Raw genomic sequence first — 16,706 nt, 5'->3', positions numbered from 1 at the left:
CGTGGGAGCCCGCAGCGCCGGAGACGTGGACCTGGGCGCTGGCGTGGGAGCCCGCAGCGCCGGAGACGTGGACCTGGGCGCTGGCGTGGGAGCCTGCAGCGCCGGAGACGTGGACCCGGACGCTGGCGTGGGAGCCTGCAGCGCCGGAGACGTGGACCCCGGCGCCGGCGTGGGAGCCTGCAGCGCCGGAGACGTGGACCCGGGCGCCGGCGTGGGAGCCTGCAGCGCCGGACGGGTTCCGGGCGCCGGCGTGGGAGCCCGCAGCGCCGGAGACGTGGGTCTGGGCTGGGACGCGGGCGGCGTAGACCGTGGACCAGGCGGGGATACTGGATACGTGGACCGTGGAGCTGGTGGCTTGATAGCCAATCTGGTTCCCCAGAACCGCGACTGGACCTCAGTGTCGACTGGTTCCGGTTCTTCGTCCAGCCCCAGCAGCATTCCCACCAGTTCGTCACTCGTCATGCTCACTGGGGGTTTTTGCTTACGGCGCCTGGAGTGTCTCTTTCGTCGCGAGGTCCAGAGAGGGTCTGGGTCCAGAGGCTCGTAGGTCGGGAGGTGTTTGGCTGCCTCCCGACGAAGAAATTCAAAGAGAGTGATCATCTCCGCTGGGTCCTCGTTTGGTTGGTTCATTCTGTTACAGTGGCTGGAGGGAGGTGGACCCAAATGCAGGAGTCGGGGGCGCCAGTCTACAGAACTCAGGTTTATTCCCAGGGCAGAGCAACAAAATGACAACTAACAGAATGACAATGAACCAACAAACACAACTGAAACCGAGGGGTATAAATACACAGAAAAACCAAACAAGAAACAGGTGAAGCAAATTAACTAAGTGAACGCAGGTGAACTCAATGACCGGGAAATCAATAAAGCTAAACAAACAAACAAGGGAACCATACAGGAAATACTACCAAAATAAAACAGGAACCCAGAACCAAGGAAAAAGCAAACCACCACATCATAACAGTACCACATCATAACACAGAGATAGACACATCAGCGCCTTTACTGGGGCCACGGAGCCGACTCGCTGCCGTCTACCCGCCGTCTGCTCTCCTCTGTGCGTGTTTGAGCATGTGCAAGCATGTGCCGGCCCAGGTTTTATTGGGCCTGTCGTGGCACCTCCATCGCTGCGACTGGTCAAAACACAGTCGTGTGCCCTTAAACACACATGGCCCACAGAACTTTACAGTCGCTCTGTCGTAGCTTGGACGAGTGAAATCTTTGTGCAAGCTAAAAAAAGGGATGATCACACAAACACACACACAGAGGTCAAGCTCTGTGTCCACGCCACCATAGAGAAAACGCTCGTCTTCGGTTCGGCTCTAACTGCAGGGCGATTTCAACCAATCAGGGCTGACAAACACAAAACAGCATCACTCTGTCAAAGAGACATTTAAAATCTCCTCTCTGCCTTTGGGTTTAGGCCTTAAAACTCCACAAACAGACACATTTGTGCTTTGAGAATAGATTTATCTGTGTAAAGTCCATCAGTGAGCAGGACTTTTCTCATCTGCACATCATTCATTCATCAAGCATCACACAACAGAAATCTTTTACATGTTTTCCTCTTGTACACTTATTAATGCTACGATTTACCTGCTATCCTCACTAAACCACCTCCACCTGCTGCTGCTTTTTGGCGTGTTAATCAGACTGTATATAAAAGATGGGCGGAGCCTCCGTGACGTCACCCGTAGGTTTCTGAAGAGCTGAATTGAAGCTGGGCGGTTCCTACCATCACCATCTTGGCAGGGGCATGCGCGTCGTCTCGCCCGGAAAATACAAATATGGGCAAAGAGGTGGAGCTGAGAGGGGGGCTGTGAGTGTCATGGTGGATGATTGACATCGAGCAAACTCTGAGCTTTCTGTAGCTAAGAGCTAACCGAGCTAACCCGGAGATAACAGGTGCTAACCAGCTAACAGAGGAGCTAAAGCTAAGTCATGTTATTAACCGGCTAAAAAACCGCGGTTGTTCTACGTTCTTCTGACTTGAAGCTGGAGATCGGGTACCTGTCAATCAAAAGAACACGCCCCTAAGTATGCTGAACTATGAGATTAAACGGGCGAGTTAGAAAAAAATTCACTCCTCCCACAGTTGTCATGAAGGTAAACCTGACCTATCAAACCAAACATGGATTTTTGAACCAGGCTGTAAACATGTTTATTTCTGCTGTAAACATGTTTATTTCTGCTGTGAAGTTGGTCTTTTTAACATGGGAGTCTATGGGGATTTGCTTTGTTTTGCAGCTCCTAGTGGATGAAGGGGGAACTGCAGTTTTATGCACTTCCGCATAGGCTTCACTTTTAAACGCCAGAGGTTGCCATTTGGTGTTAATTCAGCGGTACCATCAAGCCATTAGCAACGTTAGCATTAGCTTTAGAAAGGTTTCCGTCCAAATATAAAAACTAGAAATCAAACGGTTTGCTCTCCGTGTCTGCTGCGTTACCTACATGAGGATTAACAGGAGGAGAGTTTTATTTTCTGTCAGCAGGTTTAGAAGAGTGTTTATTGCTTGCTTTTAGTGCAGCTGCAAAGACTAACTCAAAACTCTGAGTCAGTCAGCGATACGGCCTTCCAGCCAATCTGCAGTAATCAAGATTAAATCAAGATGCTTCACATTCTTGGACTTAAATCAGTTTCTGATGTAACAGTCAGAATACATGCAGGGGGATTATTGTAGTTACCATTTAAGGTCAACACAGACGAGCACATCCAGGTCTCGTTTGAGCTAAAATAAGCCTCCAGGCAGATTTCTACAGACGACATGTCATGGCACAAGCATGTCCCTGGAGGCAGAAGATGAACTACGTCCTGGATCCTCATCTCAGGTGAGTGCTGAAACCAGACACGGGGATGTTAAAGAGGCCAGCGGGCTCCTGTCCTTATTTCAGACATGTGTTTATCACTTATCAGGTTTATTCTGTAAACATCCCCATGGTGTTGGAGCACGCAGCGCTTGTCCTCCGGCTAACTTTATCAGGAGCGTGGACAATAATGAGCTGTATCATGTCTCATGTCCTGCCAAGCGAGATGTTCAGTATCGCTACAGCACCCCCCCACCTCCCAGCACCAAACAAGGATAAAGGGATGCAGAGAGGGCCGAGTGTGTTTCATAACCTTCACAAGTAAGCCAGCTGGAGATCTATTACAGCGCCCGGTGAAAAACGAACAGAAATGGTTGTAAAAGGGGAAAAACGCTCTGTGATAAACACAGGGAGAGGTGCCAACGTAAACACAGCAGCAGCTATAAAAAAGTCTGACAGTCTGACCCCACCATGAGGACCAGGTCTGACCGTCTCATCTCAGGAACAGCCTGTCCAGGGATGTCACATCTCCTCCTGCTCCACAGATGCCCCCACGCTTACATAACCAGCACCTCTTCCATTCCCCAACACCAAATCTGTCATGTACGCCCATCTATCTGAGTACACACACTCAGCCTGGGAGAGAAATACAGCCAACAGGAGAGGCATGGGCTTCCAAACAGCTCACCGAGTCTCCTGGCCCCAGAACCCATAAGTCAAGGAACAGCAGCAGAACGAGACGCAGCGAAGGATTTTAATACGCTCTGAAAACAACTGGATTGTCAGAGTATGAAGGACAGATCTCTGTTATGGGAGGAAGATTTAAGTTCACAGTTTCCCCACTTCCCTGTCATAAAGGATGATGGAGTCCAAACGCAGGAATAAGGCATGACGTCCTCCAACACTGAAGAACAAATGATTCACAATGAACTCTGTCAGCTAAAATCAGGCAGAAGTCCTGAATGAAACGCTGTGTGGGAAATCCTGAACTCTCCTCTACAAGACAAAGGGTCACAAGTCATCTCACATGATGCATGTTTACATGCTGCTGTGATGATGCAGGATGTGGTCCAGCATGGTGGAACCTGCAAGGTCTTCCCTGAAAGAGACGTTGTCTGGATGGGAGCAGATGTTTCAGCATTGATGGAGCTTCCCAGATGTGGAAGCTGCCCACGCCATCGGCACTAATGCAACCCCATCCCATCAGAGATGCAGGCTGATAACAAGCTGGATGCTCCCTCTCCTCTTTAGTCTGCAGGACACGCCGTCCATGCTGTCCACAAACTATTCCACATCTTCATCCAGGTTTCCACTCAGAACATTTTAAATGAGCTTTGGTCCAGAGAAGACGGCGTGTTTCTGGATCCTCTTCACATATGATGGAGTCCATGCACTGGTTTCCAGTACAGAATCATGTCTGCTGTTAATGCAGAATATCACCAGTATTGAGCCTTGTCCCCAGAATACAGAGATTCCTTCTTATTCTTTGAATCTGTAGCAGATATTCTAAACTGTAGATGGTGGACCTTCAAAGTCTTATGAAGGTCATTTTCTGAATGTTTAGATCCAGTTTGTCTCAGACTGGTGAAGCTCCATCTTTCCATCTGAGAGACTCTGCCTCTCTGAAATGCTCCTTTTATGCCCGTCATGTTACTGACATGTTGATAATTAACCTGATTAGTTGTCAGATGTTCCTGCAGACGTTACTTTTTCAGCCTTTTGTTGCTCCTGTTCCAGCTGTTTAAACCAGATGTGTTTCTGCATCAGATTCATATTTTCCATCAGATGATAAAACGTCTCAGTTTCATCGTTTGACATGATGTTTATCTTCTACTGGGAGGAAAATACGACCTGATGGGATTCTGGTTTTTTCGACATTTACATGGAATACATTTTTATCTATACGTAACACAACATCCAGACTTTTTTGGAGCTGGGTTATGTTATGTTTCTGGGTTGAATTTCAAACTTTCTTACCAGAAAGTAAGAATCTAGATTTACTCGTTAGGATGTAAAACATGAAACAAAAGGAAACTGGAGGAACATTATTAGCTTGTGTTAGTGAGGAGAATTTCATCCCTTCCTGGTAATAGCAAAGCAAAGAGTTCCAGATCCCAGAAACTTTCCTTTTTGTTTATTTTACCACATTTGAAAGATTGTCTCCAAACGCCACAATGTGGTCATGAGCTAAAAGCAGAGCAGTGAGACAGAAACCCCTCTGACAGCATTAATACGCTGTTTTAGGGGGTAAAAATAAAGAATGACGACCTTGTGCAACAGGTGCAGCAGAAGGAAGTTTCTCAAGGGAAACATGTGAAGTCGGGGAAATCCTTCAAACCAACAAGGAGCCCAGAGACAAGCAGAAAAAGCATCAGCATGGCTGTCCATGTGCACGCACGTGCCAGACCATCAGCAGATGTGATGCTTCCCCTTGACCCAGTTGGGGAACGTTCCACACTTCCAGTGGAAAATCCTGACGCAGTTTGATTCATCACTGTCGGTGTTTTCATCAGCAGGGACGCGGTTTCTCCACACCAGCGCCTCATCGCCGACCGTCCAGCTGAGGGACACGTCGGCCTGGTTTCTGGAAACACCAGTAATCTGTATCCGCAGTGCCGTGGGATCGTCACCGACCGAGGACTTCTAACGCTGCGACTACAGGAGTCAGACAGAGAGAGTCCACTTAGAGACGGACTCTCCGCGGCCACAGCTGGATTTTCGCTCCAGACTGTTGTCGAACAGAAAGAAACTATATTCATCTTGATCTGTCCCACTTTTCCAGTCCATAAAAATCAGACATATCCCAAAGCAGAGCCTCGCGTGGGGCCCGGTATATGGAGACAGCTTTTCCATGCAGACTCGTCTCACGCGCAGAGACACGGATCTGGCTTCACGTCTCAGACACAAACTTTCTCCATCATTCAGATGTAATTCTCACAGACATGTTTTCAGCGCAGCTGCAGGCCGGCATGGATTAAGTTTCTGCTGCTTCTAGCAGCCTCCACTAAACAGCTACTTAGAAAATCTAGTTAAGATGTAGTTACCTGTAAACTACCTGTCCCAAAGTAAAGTCTCCACCTGGGTTTAACTAAACTAACAGGTCGGAGCCTCCTATTGGACGATTTCCTGCAGGATGATGATTCAACTGCAACAAGTTATTTAATCCCAACAGATACAATGAGCAGGTTCTCATTTCTTAAACAAGCAAGTGGGAAGACAAAAAGATGTTAGTCTGTTCCAGAAGGGTCAGATCATCGACATCCAGCAGAGAAAACATGTCAGGAGATGCAGAAACTACTAGAACTGGGTTCAGAAGTGTCCAACACAGCATTAAAAGCTGGAAGGATGGTGGGGAAGCATCGTCTTCCAGGAAGAAATGTGCTGGAAAAACATCCTGAATGATGGTGATGGTGATCACTGGAACGTCTGCTGGAACCAGATGGAAGAAAAACTACAGTAGAACTCAGGACCAGGTTTCATAGTGAAAGTAAGAACATTTCCACGTGAACAATGAGACTGAACAGCTGTGGAGCCAGAAGAAAACCACTGATCAGAGAGGAGAACCGGAGGAAAAGCAGAAAGACTGGATTCTGGACCTGGAAGAAGGTCATGTGGTCTGATGAGTCCAGATGGACCCTGTTCCAGAGTGATGGAGCATCAGGGTAAGAAGAGAGGCCGATGAAGTGATGCAGACATCATGTCTAGTGTTACTGCACAAGCCTGTGGGGGAAGTCTATGATCTGGGGTTGCTCAGGTCTAGGTCTGGGTCTAGGTTCATGTCTAGGATGAGGTCTAGATTCATGTCCTGGTTCAGGTCTAGGTTCAGGTCTAGATTCAGGTCTAGGATCAGGTCTAGGATCAGGTCTAGGTTCAGGTCTAGATTCAGGTCTAGGTTCAGGTCTAGGTTCAGGTTTAGATTCAGGTCTAGATTCAGTTCTAGGTCCAGTTCTGGGTTCAGGTCTAGATTCAGATCTAGGTTCAGTTCTAGGTTCAGGTCTAGATTCAGGTCTAGGTTCAGGTCTAGGTTCAGGTCTAGGTTCAGGTCTAGATTCAGTTCTAGGTCCAGTTCTGGGTTCAGGTCTAGATTCAGATCTAGGTTCAGTTCTAGGTTCAGGTCTAGATTCAGTTGTAGGTTCAGGTCTAGATTCAGGTCTAGGTTGAGGTCTAGATTCAGTTATAGGTTCAGGTCTAGATTCAGATCTAGGTTCAGGTCTAGGTTCAGGTCTAGGTTCAGGTCTAGATTCAGTTCTAGGTCCAGTTCTAGGTTCAGGTCTAGATTCAGATCTAGGTTCAGGTCTAGGTTCAGGTCTAGATTCAGTTATAGGTTCAGGTCTAGATTCAAATCTAGGTTCAGGTCTAGGTTCAGGTCTAGGTTCAGTTGTAGGTTCAGGTCTAGATTCAGTTCTAGGTCCAGTTCTAGGTTCAGGTCTAGGTTCAGGTCTAGGTTCAGGTCTAGATTCAGGTCTAGATTCAGTTCTAGGTCCAGTTCTAGGTTCAGGTCTAGGTTCAGGTCTAGATTCAGGTCTAGGTTCAGGTCTAGATTCAGGTCTAGGTTCAGGTCTAGATTCAGGTTTAGGTTTAGGTCTAGGTTCAGGTCTAGGTTCAGGTCTAGATTCAGGTCTAGGTTCAGGTCTAGATTCAGGTTTAGGTTTAGGTCTAGGTTCAGGTCTAGATTCAGGTTTAGGTTTAGGTCTAGGTTCAGGTCTAGATTCAGGTTTAGGTTTAGGTCTAGGTTGAGTTCTAGGTTCAGGTCTAGGTTGAGTTCTAGGTTCAGGTCTAGGTTGAGTTCTAGGTTGAGTTCTAGGTTCAGATCTAGATTGAGTTCTAGGTTCAGGTCTAGGTTCAGATCTAGGTTGAGTTCTAGGTTGAGTTCTAGGTTCAGGTCTAGGTTGAGTTCTAGGTTCAGGTCTAGGTTGAGTTCTAGGTTCAGGTCTAGGTTGAGTTCTAGGTTTAGGTCTAGGTTCAGATCTAGGTTGAGTTCTAGGTTGAGTTCTAGGTTCAGGTCTAGGTTGAGTTCTAGGTTCAGGTCTAGGTTGAGTTCTAGGTTCAGGTCTAGATTGAGTTCTAGGTTCAGGTCTAGGTTCAGATCTAGGTTGAGTTCTAGGTTGAGTTCTAGGTTCAGGTCTAGGTTGAGTTCTAGGTTCAGGTCTAGGTTGAGTTCTAGGTTCAGGTCTAGGTTGAGTTCTAGGTTCAGGTCTAGGTTCAGATCTAGGTTGAGTTCTAGGTTGAGTTCTAGGTTCAGGTCTAGGTTGAGTTCTAGGTTCAGGTCTAGGTTGAGTTCTAGGTTCAGGTCTAGGTTGAGTTCTAGGTTCAGGTCTAGGTTCAGATTACCAGATGTTTCATCATGAGTTATTATTGGTCTAACTGGTGAAGCTTTAAGGCTCTGCAGGAAGACAGACAACAACGGCCACAACCCCGATGCAGGAGTGCATCAGTAAACACCAGTAAACATCAGTAAACACCAGTAAACACCAGTAAACACCAGTAAACATCAGTAAACATCAGTAAACACCAGTAAACACCAGCTAAGCTTCAGTAAACACCAGTAAACACCAGCTAAGCTTCAGTAAACATCAGTAAACATCAGTAAACACCAGCTAAGCTTCAGTAAACATCAGTAAACACCAGTAAATACCAGCTAAGCTTCAGTAAACATCAGTAAACACCAGTAAACACCAGCTAAGCTTCAGTAAACATCAGTAAACACCAGCTAAGCTTCAGTAAACATCAGTAAACACCAGTAAACACCAGCTAAGCTTCAGTAAACATCAGTAAACACCAGTAAACACCAGCTAAGCTTCAGTAAACATCAGTAAACACCAGCTAAGCTTCAGTAAACATCAGTAAACACCAGCTAAGCTTCAGTAAACATCAGTAAACACCAGTAAACACCAGCTAAGCTTCAGTAAACATCAGTAAACACCAGCTAAGCTTCAGTAAACATCAGTAAACACCAGCTAAGCTTCAGTAAACATCAGTAAACACCAGTAAACACCAGCTAAGCTTCAGTAAACACCAGTAAACACCAGCTAAGCTTCAGTAAACATCAGTAAACACCAGTAAACACCAGCTAAGCTTCAGTAAACACCAGTAAACACCAGCTAAGCTTCAGTAAACATCAGTAAACACCAGTAAACACCAGCTAAGCTTCAGTAAACATCAGTAAACACCAGCTAAGCTTCAGTAAACATCAGTAAACACCAGCTAAGCTTCAGTAAACATCAGTAAACACCAGCTAAGCTTCAGTAAACATCAGTAAACACCAGCTAAGCTTCAGTAAACATCAGTAAACACCAGCTAAGCTTCAGTAAACATCAGTAAACACCAGCTAAGCTTCAGTAAACATCAGTAAACACCAGTAAACACCAGCTAAGCTTCAGTAAACATCAGTAAACACCAGTAAACACCAGCTAAGCTTCAGTAAACATCAGTAAACACCAGTAAACACCAGCTAAGCTTCAGTAAACATCAGTAAACACCAGTAAACACCAGCTAAGCTTCAGTAAACATCAGTAAACACCAGCTAAGCTTCAGTAAACATCAGTAAACACCAGCTAAGCTTCAGTAAACATCAGTAAACACCAGCTAAGCTTCAGTAAACATCAGTAAACACCAGCTAAGCTTCAGTAAACATCAGTAAACACCAGTAAACACCAGCTAAGCTTCAGTAAACATCAGTAAACACCAGTAAACACCAGCTAAGCTTCAGTAAACATCAGTAAACACCAGCTAAGCTTCAGTAAACATCAGTAAACACCAGTAAACACCAGTAAACACCAGCTAAGCTTCAGTAAACACCAGTAAACACCAGCTAAGCTTCAGTAAACATCAGTAAACACCAGTAAACACCAGCTAAGCTTCAGTAAACATCAGTAAACACCAGCTAAGCTTCAGTAAACATCAGTAAACACCAGTAAACACCAGCTAAGCTTCAGTAAACATCAGTAAACACCAGCTAAGCTTCAGTAAACATCAGTAAACACCAGCTAAGCTTCAGTAAACATCAGTAAACACCAGCTAAGCTTCAGTAAACATCAGTAAACACCAGCTAAGCTTCAGTAAACATCAGTAAACACCAGTAAACACCAGCTAAGCTTCAGTAAACATCAGTAAACACCAGCTAAGCTTCAGTAAACATCAGTAAACACCAGTAAACACCAGCTAAGCTTCAGTAAACATCAGTAAACACCAGTAAACACCAGCTAAGCTTCAGTAAACACCAGCTAAGCTTCAGTAAACACCAGTAAACACCAGTAAACACCAGCTAAGCTTCAGTAAACACCAGTAAACACCAGCTAAGCTTCAGTAAACATCAGTAAACACCAGCTAAGCTTCAGTAAACATCAGTAAACACCAGTAAACACCAGCTAAGCTTCAGTAAACATCAGTAAACAGCAGCTAAGCTTCAGTAAACATCAGTAAACACCAGTAAACAGCAGCTAAGCTTCAGTAAACATCAGTAAACACCAGTAAACACCAGCTAAGCTTCAGTAAACACCAGTAAACACCAGCTAAGCTTCAGTAAACATCAGTAAACATCAGTAAACACCAGCTAAGCTTCAGTAAAGCATGCGATACTTTCTTGTGAACGCATGACTTTTCCATGTTACCGCTGCTTTGTTTTCCAGGTGGATTCTAAGCCTGGAATTCAGGATTATCTCCTTTATTCTGGTCTGTTTTTCTCTGAAGAGTCTAACATTCATCAGGTCTGTCTGATGGGAGGAGAAAGCTGCCTCACTCTGCTGCCTGATTTAGACCAAACAAAAGCACAAGGCCTCTCATGCTGGTCTGGTGAGACTTCTTTAAATAGCGGACCCAGTATCAACATGAGGATGGATATTCTGGGAGCAACACTCTGGGGAACGTGAGGTCAGAGTCAGTAGAACATGAGAATATTGTCTTCATGTCCTGACCTGGCTCGGTCCACACACACAGCGGCCCCTTAAAATCTGCATGTTTCCGTCATTTATTTTCAGCAGAAATCCTTGTTAAAAGCAGCACCAGCCTGCTTTTCCTGGAAAGATCCATCTCAGCTGCTTCTAAAATTATTAGCGTTGAAGTCCTGCGCTCATCGACACCGCACAGCAGTGGAAACGAAGTAAATAAGTAAAAATAAGTCAATTTATAAAAGCAATTAAACCAAATTTTTCATTTCATTTGACTTCACGAAGTTTGATCTGAAACGGATAATCAGGCTGAAGACACAATGGAGACGACTTGCTGACATTTTAACTCAGAATGAAGAAGAAAGGAGATCTAAGGTTATTGGTCTGAGTGTTTACTGGGATTTCCACACACAACCATCCCAGGGTTTCCAGAGAAGGTCTGAAAGATTCTCATGGTGATGATGAGGTGGAACGGGAGGTTCTCATCATGATGAGGTGGAACCGGAGGTTCTCATCATGATGAGGTGGAACCGGAGGTTCTCATCATGATGAGGTGGAACGGGAGGTTCTTATGATGATGAGGTGGAACCGGAGGTTCTCATCATGATGAGGTGGAACGGGAGGTTCTCATCATGATGAGGTGGAACCGGAGGTTCTTATGATGATGAGGTGGAACCGGAGGTTCTCATCATGATGAGGTGGAACCGGAGGTTCTCATCATGATGAGGTGGAACCGGAGGTTCTCATCATGATGAGGTGGAACCGGAGGTTCTCATGATGATGAGGTGGAACCGGAGGTTCTCATCATGATGAGGTGGAACCGGAGGTTCTCATCATGATGAGGTGGAACCGGAGGTTTTCATCATGATGAGGTGGAACCGGAGGTTCTCATCATGATGAGGTGGAACCGGAGGTTCTCATCATGATGAGGTGGAACCGGAGGTTCTTATGATGATGAGGTGGAACCGGAGGTTCTCATCATGATGAGGTGGAACCGGAGGTTCTTATGATGATGAGGTGGAACCGGAGGTTCTCATCATGATGAGGTGGAACCGGAGGTTCTCATCATGATGAGGTGGAACCGGAGGTTCTCATCATGATGAGGTGGAACCGGAGGTTCTTATGATGATGAGGTGGAACCGGAGGTTCTCATCATGATGAGGTGGAACCGGAGGTTCTCATCATGATGAGGTGGAACCAGAGGTGATGAGGTGGAACATGAGATTCTCATGGCGATGTGGAGGAACCAAAAAAAACATTAAACTAGCCGGGTTCTGCTGGAGGTTTTTCCTTCCCACTGTCGCCTCCTGCAGCTCAGGATGGAGGATCGGATCCAAGTCAAGATTCAATGCAACCTGCTGGTTCTCATTAAAGGGGTGCTTTTATGGTATTTGGAGTTTTCTGAGCTTTCTACAGTGTTACAGTGTTGAATCCTCATCAGACATGTGAACGGCGCTGTTTTTTATCACCTAAACACATGTTTGAGTTTGAGTTCCAGCAATCTCTCCGTTCGGTTTCCATGGCGACGAAAAACGTGTCGTTTTAGAGAGTTTTTTTCTACTTTGAAATCCTTGTGACGTCCCGGGGGATAAGGTTCGGTGATTGGATACCTTCTACTGGTTAACAAGGGCATGTACAAATACATCAGGCGGGTGGAAAACGTGGGATAAAGTTATTTCCAACGATGGCTGGTGAGTTTACCAAAGAGAGACATCCTGCTGCATTCGTTGCTGTGGGTTGCTGTTTTCCACTTCGCTTTCAGGCTCTGATTCAGGTTTCAACATGTAGGGCTGTATGCTATGTGTTGACATGGTATTTTGTTTAGTTTTATTGAGTTCATATGAGCCTAATCCTTCTGTTTATGAGATGTTACAATGACGGTGAAAGCAGGTGCGGTGCGCGCTCCCGATGTAGCGCGGTGGCGGGAGGCGGGGCTTAATGCGGAAGAGTCTCAATCCACTCGTTTTGCCCGCAGGCTGATCTGACAGCCTACGGAGAGGGTCGGTCTGAAGTAAATAAAGCCATTTGTGACAATAACTCCATCAATCCCAGCCCTTCTGGGCTCAGAAATAAAAATAAAATAGCCTGAAATACACATAATAGTTCCACTTTAACTAGTTAACTTTTTATGAGTTGACTCAAACTGATGAGTCTGTGAAGTGGTCTGAAATGACACTGTTGTAAAGTGGTGCTGAACAAATAAAACTGAATTGAATTGAATTGAATTGAATTGAACTGAATTGAATTGAACTGAACTGAATTGAATTGAATATTCTGTTGCTTCTTTGAGGACAAATGGATAAATAAAGTTTCTCATCCTTTCATTCATCAGTTTCATTATAAAAACATTAGGAATGTACTGATCCACTTTTTGGGAGTTCCGATGGGATACTGATATGTGAAACTAGAATATCTGCCGATACCAGATGTGTTTATGTGAACATTATTGTGACTGTCATAACTGTGTTAGATTTCATTAGGTTGTAATAAATGACCCATCCTTTCTGAAGTTACCTCACCAATACAAATATAATAACATTACAGATCTAACTATTTTAACAAGTTTTATTCTGATTTGACACATTTTGCCTAAATACAACTATAAATGTGTGGTTTGGAAACAAAAATCTCCCTTTTAGTGGAACAAAAAATGTCACATTTTAACATTCTTTTAAAACACGTCTGACGCATGTCATCATATACATCTTCGCTGGATTGTAGTATCGGGTATTGGTACACTTTTATTAATACCAAGTACAAGTACACACGCTTGGTATTGAGACATCAGTGCGTCCCTATTAAACATGTTTTATTCTGTGTCAGTGTGTTTTGCTGTGTGTTTTTATTGTTTATGTTCTGTAACACTGCTGGCTGCAAACCCAACAGATGCAGTACGCCGCTGCATCCCACCAGCGTAAAATCCAACCTCACCTGTTGATCAGGGTCCCAAACAGCAGCCTGATGGTCCTCTGGATGTTTTCAGAGCAGAGCCAGCTCCACTGCTCCTTCATCAGCAGACACAGGATGTTCAGCGCCACCTCGGCCAGCGCTGTCTCACCCGCTGTGCCTACCACATGCAAAACACAACTGTGTCACATGACTAGACCGGGAGATGTCAGACTTCCGGCTGTAAAGGTGCTGCAGCGGCTGAAGTGGAGTTGTACATGTAATCTGCAGCAGTCATGCAGGTGAGGAACACACTGTTTTCCACTTCATATGGTTTCTAACGCTGCCCTCGTGTGGCCATGTTAAGACACTGCAGGTTTTATTTTAACCTCCATTTCACTGCTTTAACTGCTGATTTCAGTGTTTAACTTCTGTTTTATCTGCGCTGACGGCACCTTACCGAGCTCCTGACAGTGTTTTCTCCTCACGTCTTCACTTCCTAAGCTTCTGTCATGCACTAATCCTGAACTGTCCTCCACATCGACCTCGGATCTGATGGACAGCTTCTCTTGTTCAGCGATGAAGGCTTGTAAATCTCCCAGAGACATCCCGTTAAACACCTTAAAGACAATTCAACCATCACCAGCAAGCACCATACTTCATATTTATATCAGTAAATCAGTTTGAGAGTTAATGTGCCTCTCAGTCAGAACTTACCGTGCTTGTTTGGTCCAAACTGAATAAAACTGGTGGTCTGATGTCTGAGCCATTCATGAACGGCATGTTTTTACTGGAAAGCTTCAGACGAGACCTGGAAATGGATAAATAATAACTGTTCAGCAACTAAACCTAAACTAGGCTCTGATATGATCGCAGACCATGTTGCATGAAACACACAGATGCATCTGTGTTTTATATGTCATGATGGAGGAAAAGTGCATGTAAAGACCAATCCCTGCCGGACATTTTCCTTCAGGCAGCAAAGACGACCTACAAATAATGATTTTTATTCATTAAAAAGATATTAAGGCTGGAAAGTCTCACATATGAGCTGAACATGAGAGACGATGTTGCAAAAGATGGAACATTATTCAATTAAAAAAAAAATAGTCCAGCAGGTTTGGTTCATTTGTTCAGGTTAAAATGTAAAAAACATGTTGCATGTACATATATATATATATATATATATATATATATATATATATATATATATATATATATATATATAATTTCACCCTCACCCTCTAAAGAAAACAAATTCTTAATGACCTTCATTTAAGAAGGTCATATTTAACCCAACACAAGAGAAATGTGGGGAATAAAGTACCTTTTCCTAATCTGAAGTCTTGTTTTTTTGCCCTTCAATGAAAAATATTTGCAAAAATTATCTGCAAAACTTCTTTCAGTATATTTACTGTTTGTTACTGTGTGACATTGAATTATGGTAGTGCATATTGTGTCCACCAGGGGGCAGAAGAGACGTCCCATACTGTCTAAAACTGGATTTTCAATTAAGTTTTTACCATAAAATTAAGCAAAAAGTCTCAGAAATTGTTTAAGGAAGTTTGGAGTAAATCCACATGTAAGGAATTTTTAAAAAAAAAAAAACTAAAAATATGAGTAAAAAAAGAAACCAGAAATCATTTATCAAATCAAATATAATATGTAAGAATAACATGTAATAAATAAAAAATAATCATTTATTCAGCTTAATTTGTCATTATTCAAATAGAAAAATAAAGAGAACATATATAAAAGTAATATAGTTATTGTAATCACTGTGAAGTGTTTTCCAGTGTGGAACTAGTTTAGTTTGTACATCAAACCAATATATAACTTGTTAAAGACATGATTAAGGTCCGACTTCGGCTACGCAGCTTCCCTCACACAAATTTTTATGGACTTACTACATTTTATTTTGGAAAATGTGCTCTTTGGGTTTAAGAAAACTATCACTGAGGCATTTTCTGACATTTGGAGTCAAATAAAACACTAGACATCCCCTGGCAGAGGCAAAAAACCCCCAACTGCAAGAAGCATGACCGTGTAAACACTTCATTACTAGCAGAGTTGGTCTTCATGAAGACGAAGCTACCCGGTGACTGTCACCAACACCCTTCACTCTTGCAGTCTAACCGTTTCATACACAATCATTATAAAATATTAAGACATACTTGTTCTTCTTGTCTGTGGAGAGTTTTCCTCCATCCAGGTCGCATTCGTTGTCCTCTGTGGGACTCTGAGGTTCTGAACGAGGAAACGCTGTCTTCAGGGTGTCCACAATGGCGTTCACTACAATCTGCAGAAGAAACACCCCCACGCTGAAGCACAAGCTGAGAAAGAGTGGGTCTACGTTACACCAATCTGCAGATGCTACTCTGTGCTGCTGGCCGTGTGTGTGCGTGAACCTTGTCTATGCGCGACACCACGAAGGGTTTCTTCACGAAGGCAATCCTGGCGTCAGTGTTTAGAGCGAGGAACTCCTGCATCTCCTCACTGTTGGCTATCTCAGAGATGGCACACAGATGCTGGAAGACAAAAACAGAAATAATCAGACATGTGATAGTGAATAAATGTGAGGTAAGAAGACAAACAGACCAACCTTTAGAAAGGTCTCCAGCAGGCCTTTCCGGGCCTCGATCCTGTCGCTGTCCATGTTTCCAAACGGCATGTCTGGAAAGACTTTCTTTGGACCTTTCACACCTAAAAATGGTGACATTAAATATTTAGCTCTGTGTGAAGGAAAGACAAGCTGCTGATTGGCAGTCGGTCATACATGCCTTTGATGAGTTTCCGGAGATCATTCTTCTCTTCGAGCCGAGTCTGCAGGTTGAGGAACTCGCTGTACCGCCTGTTGACCATGTGATAGGCAACAGGCTGCATGGCTGACGGGTTCTCGCAGCCCGTCTGTGGGACTTCTGCATCTTCACAACCTGGCTGGATGCTTCCCGGGTTTTCACAACCCACCGAAGTCTCATACTGGAAACCATTAAGACAAATCCCTCTAATTTATGTCATTACTGGTGTTAGGGACACGATACACATGTTATTGTTAGCGACTGCAAACACAACATTCAACCAAACAAGTTAAGATCACATCAGCATTTTAGATGTCTTCATTCTACATGT

General features: G+C 44.2%; 1 protein-coding gene across 1 annotated transcript in view; it reads right to left on the bottom strand.

Moving 5' to 3' along the window:
• snx19b (sorting nexin 19b) overlaps positions 1–16,706 on the bottom strand; it is a gene marked incomplete at its 5' end in the record, with an annotated part of 80,882 nt that overhangs the window by 23,682 nt on the left and 40,494 nt on the right. Inside the window, 7 exons of the mRNA XM_079246957.1 lie at positions 13,623–13,758; positions 14,038–14,197; positions 14,295–14,388; positions 15,752–15,876; positions 15,986–16,105; positions 16,180–16,280; positions 16,358–16,556. Of these exons, the coding sequence (XP_079103083.1) occupies positions 13,623–13,758; positions 14,038–14,197; positions 14,295–14,388; positions 15,752–15,876; positions 15,986–16,105; positions 16,180–16,280; positions 16,358–16,556 (935 nt within the window). The remainder of the gene's footprint in view (positions 1–13,622; positions 13,759–14,037; positions 14,198–14,294; positions 14,389–15,751; positions 15,877–15,985; positions 16,106–16,179; positions 16,281–16,357; positions 16,557–16,706) is intronic.

This window comes from Telmatherina bonti, assembly GCF_933228915.1.
Source record: "Telmatherina bonti genome assembly, chromosome: 9".
Taxonomy (NCBI): Eukaryota; Metazoa; Chordata; class Actinopteri; order Atheriniformes; family Telmatherinidae; genus Telmatherina; species Telmatherina bonti.
This window is presented reverse-complemented; position numbering and strand designations above follow the sequence as displayed.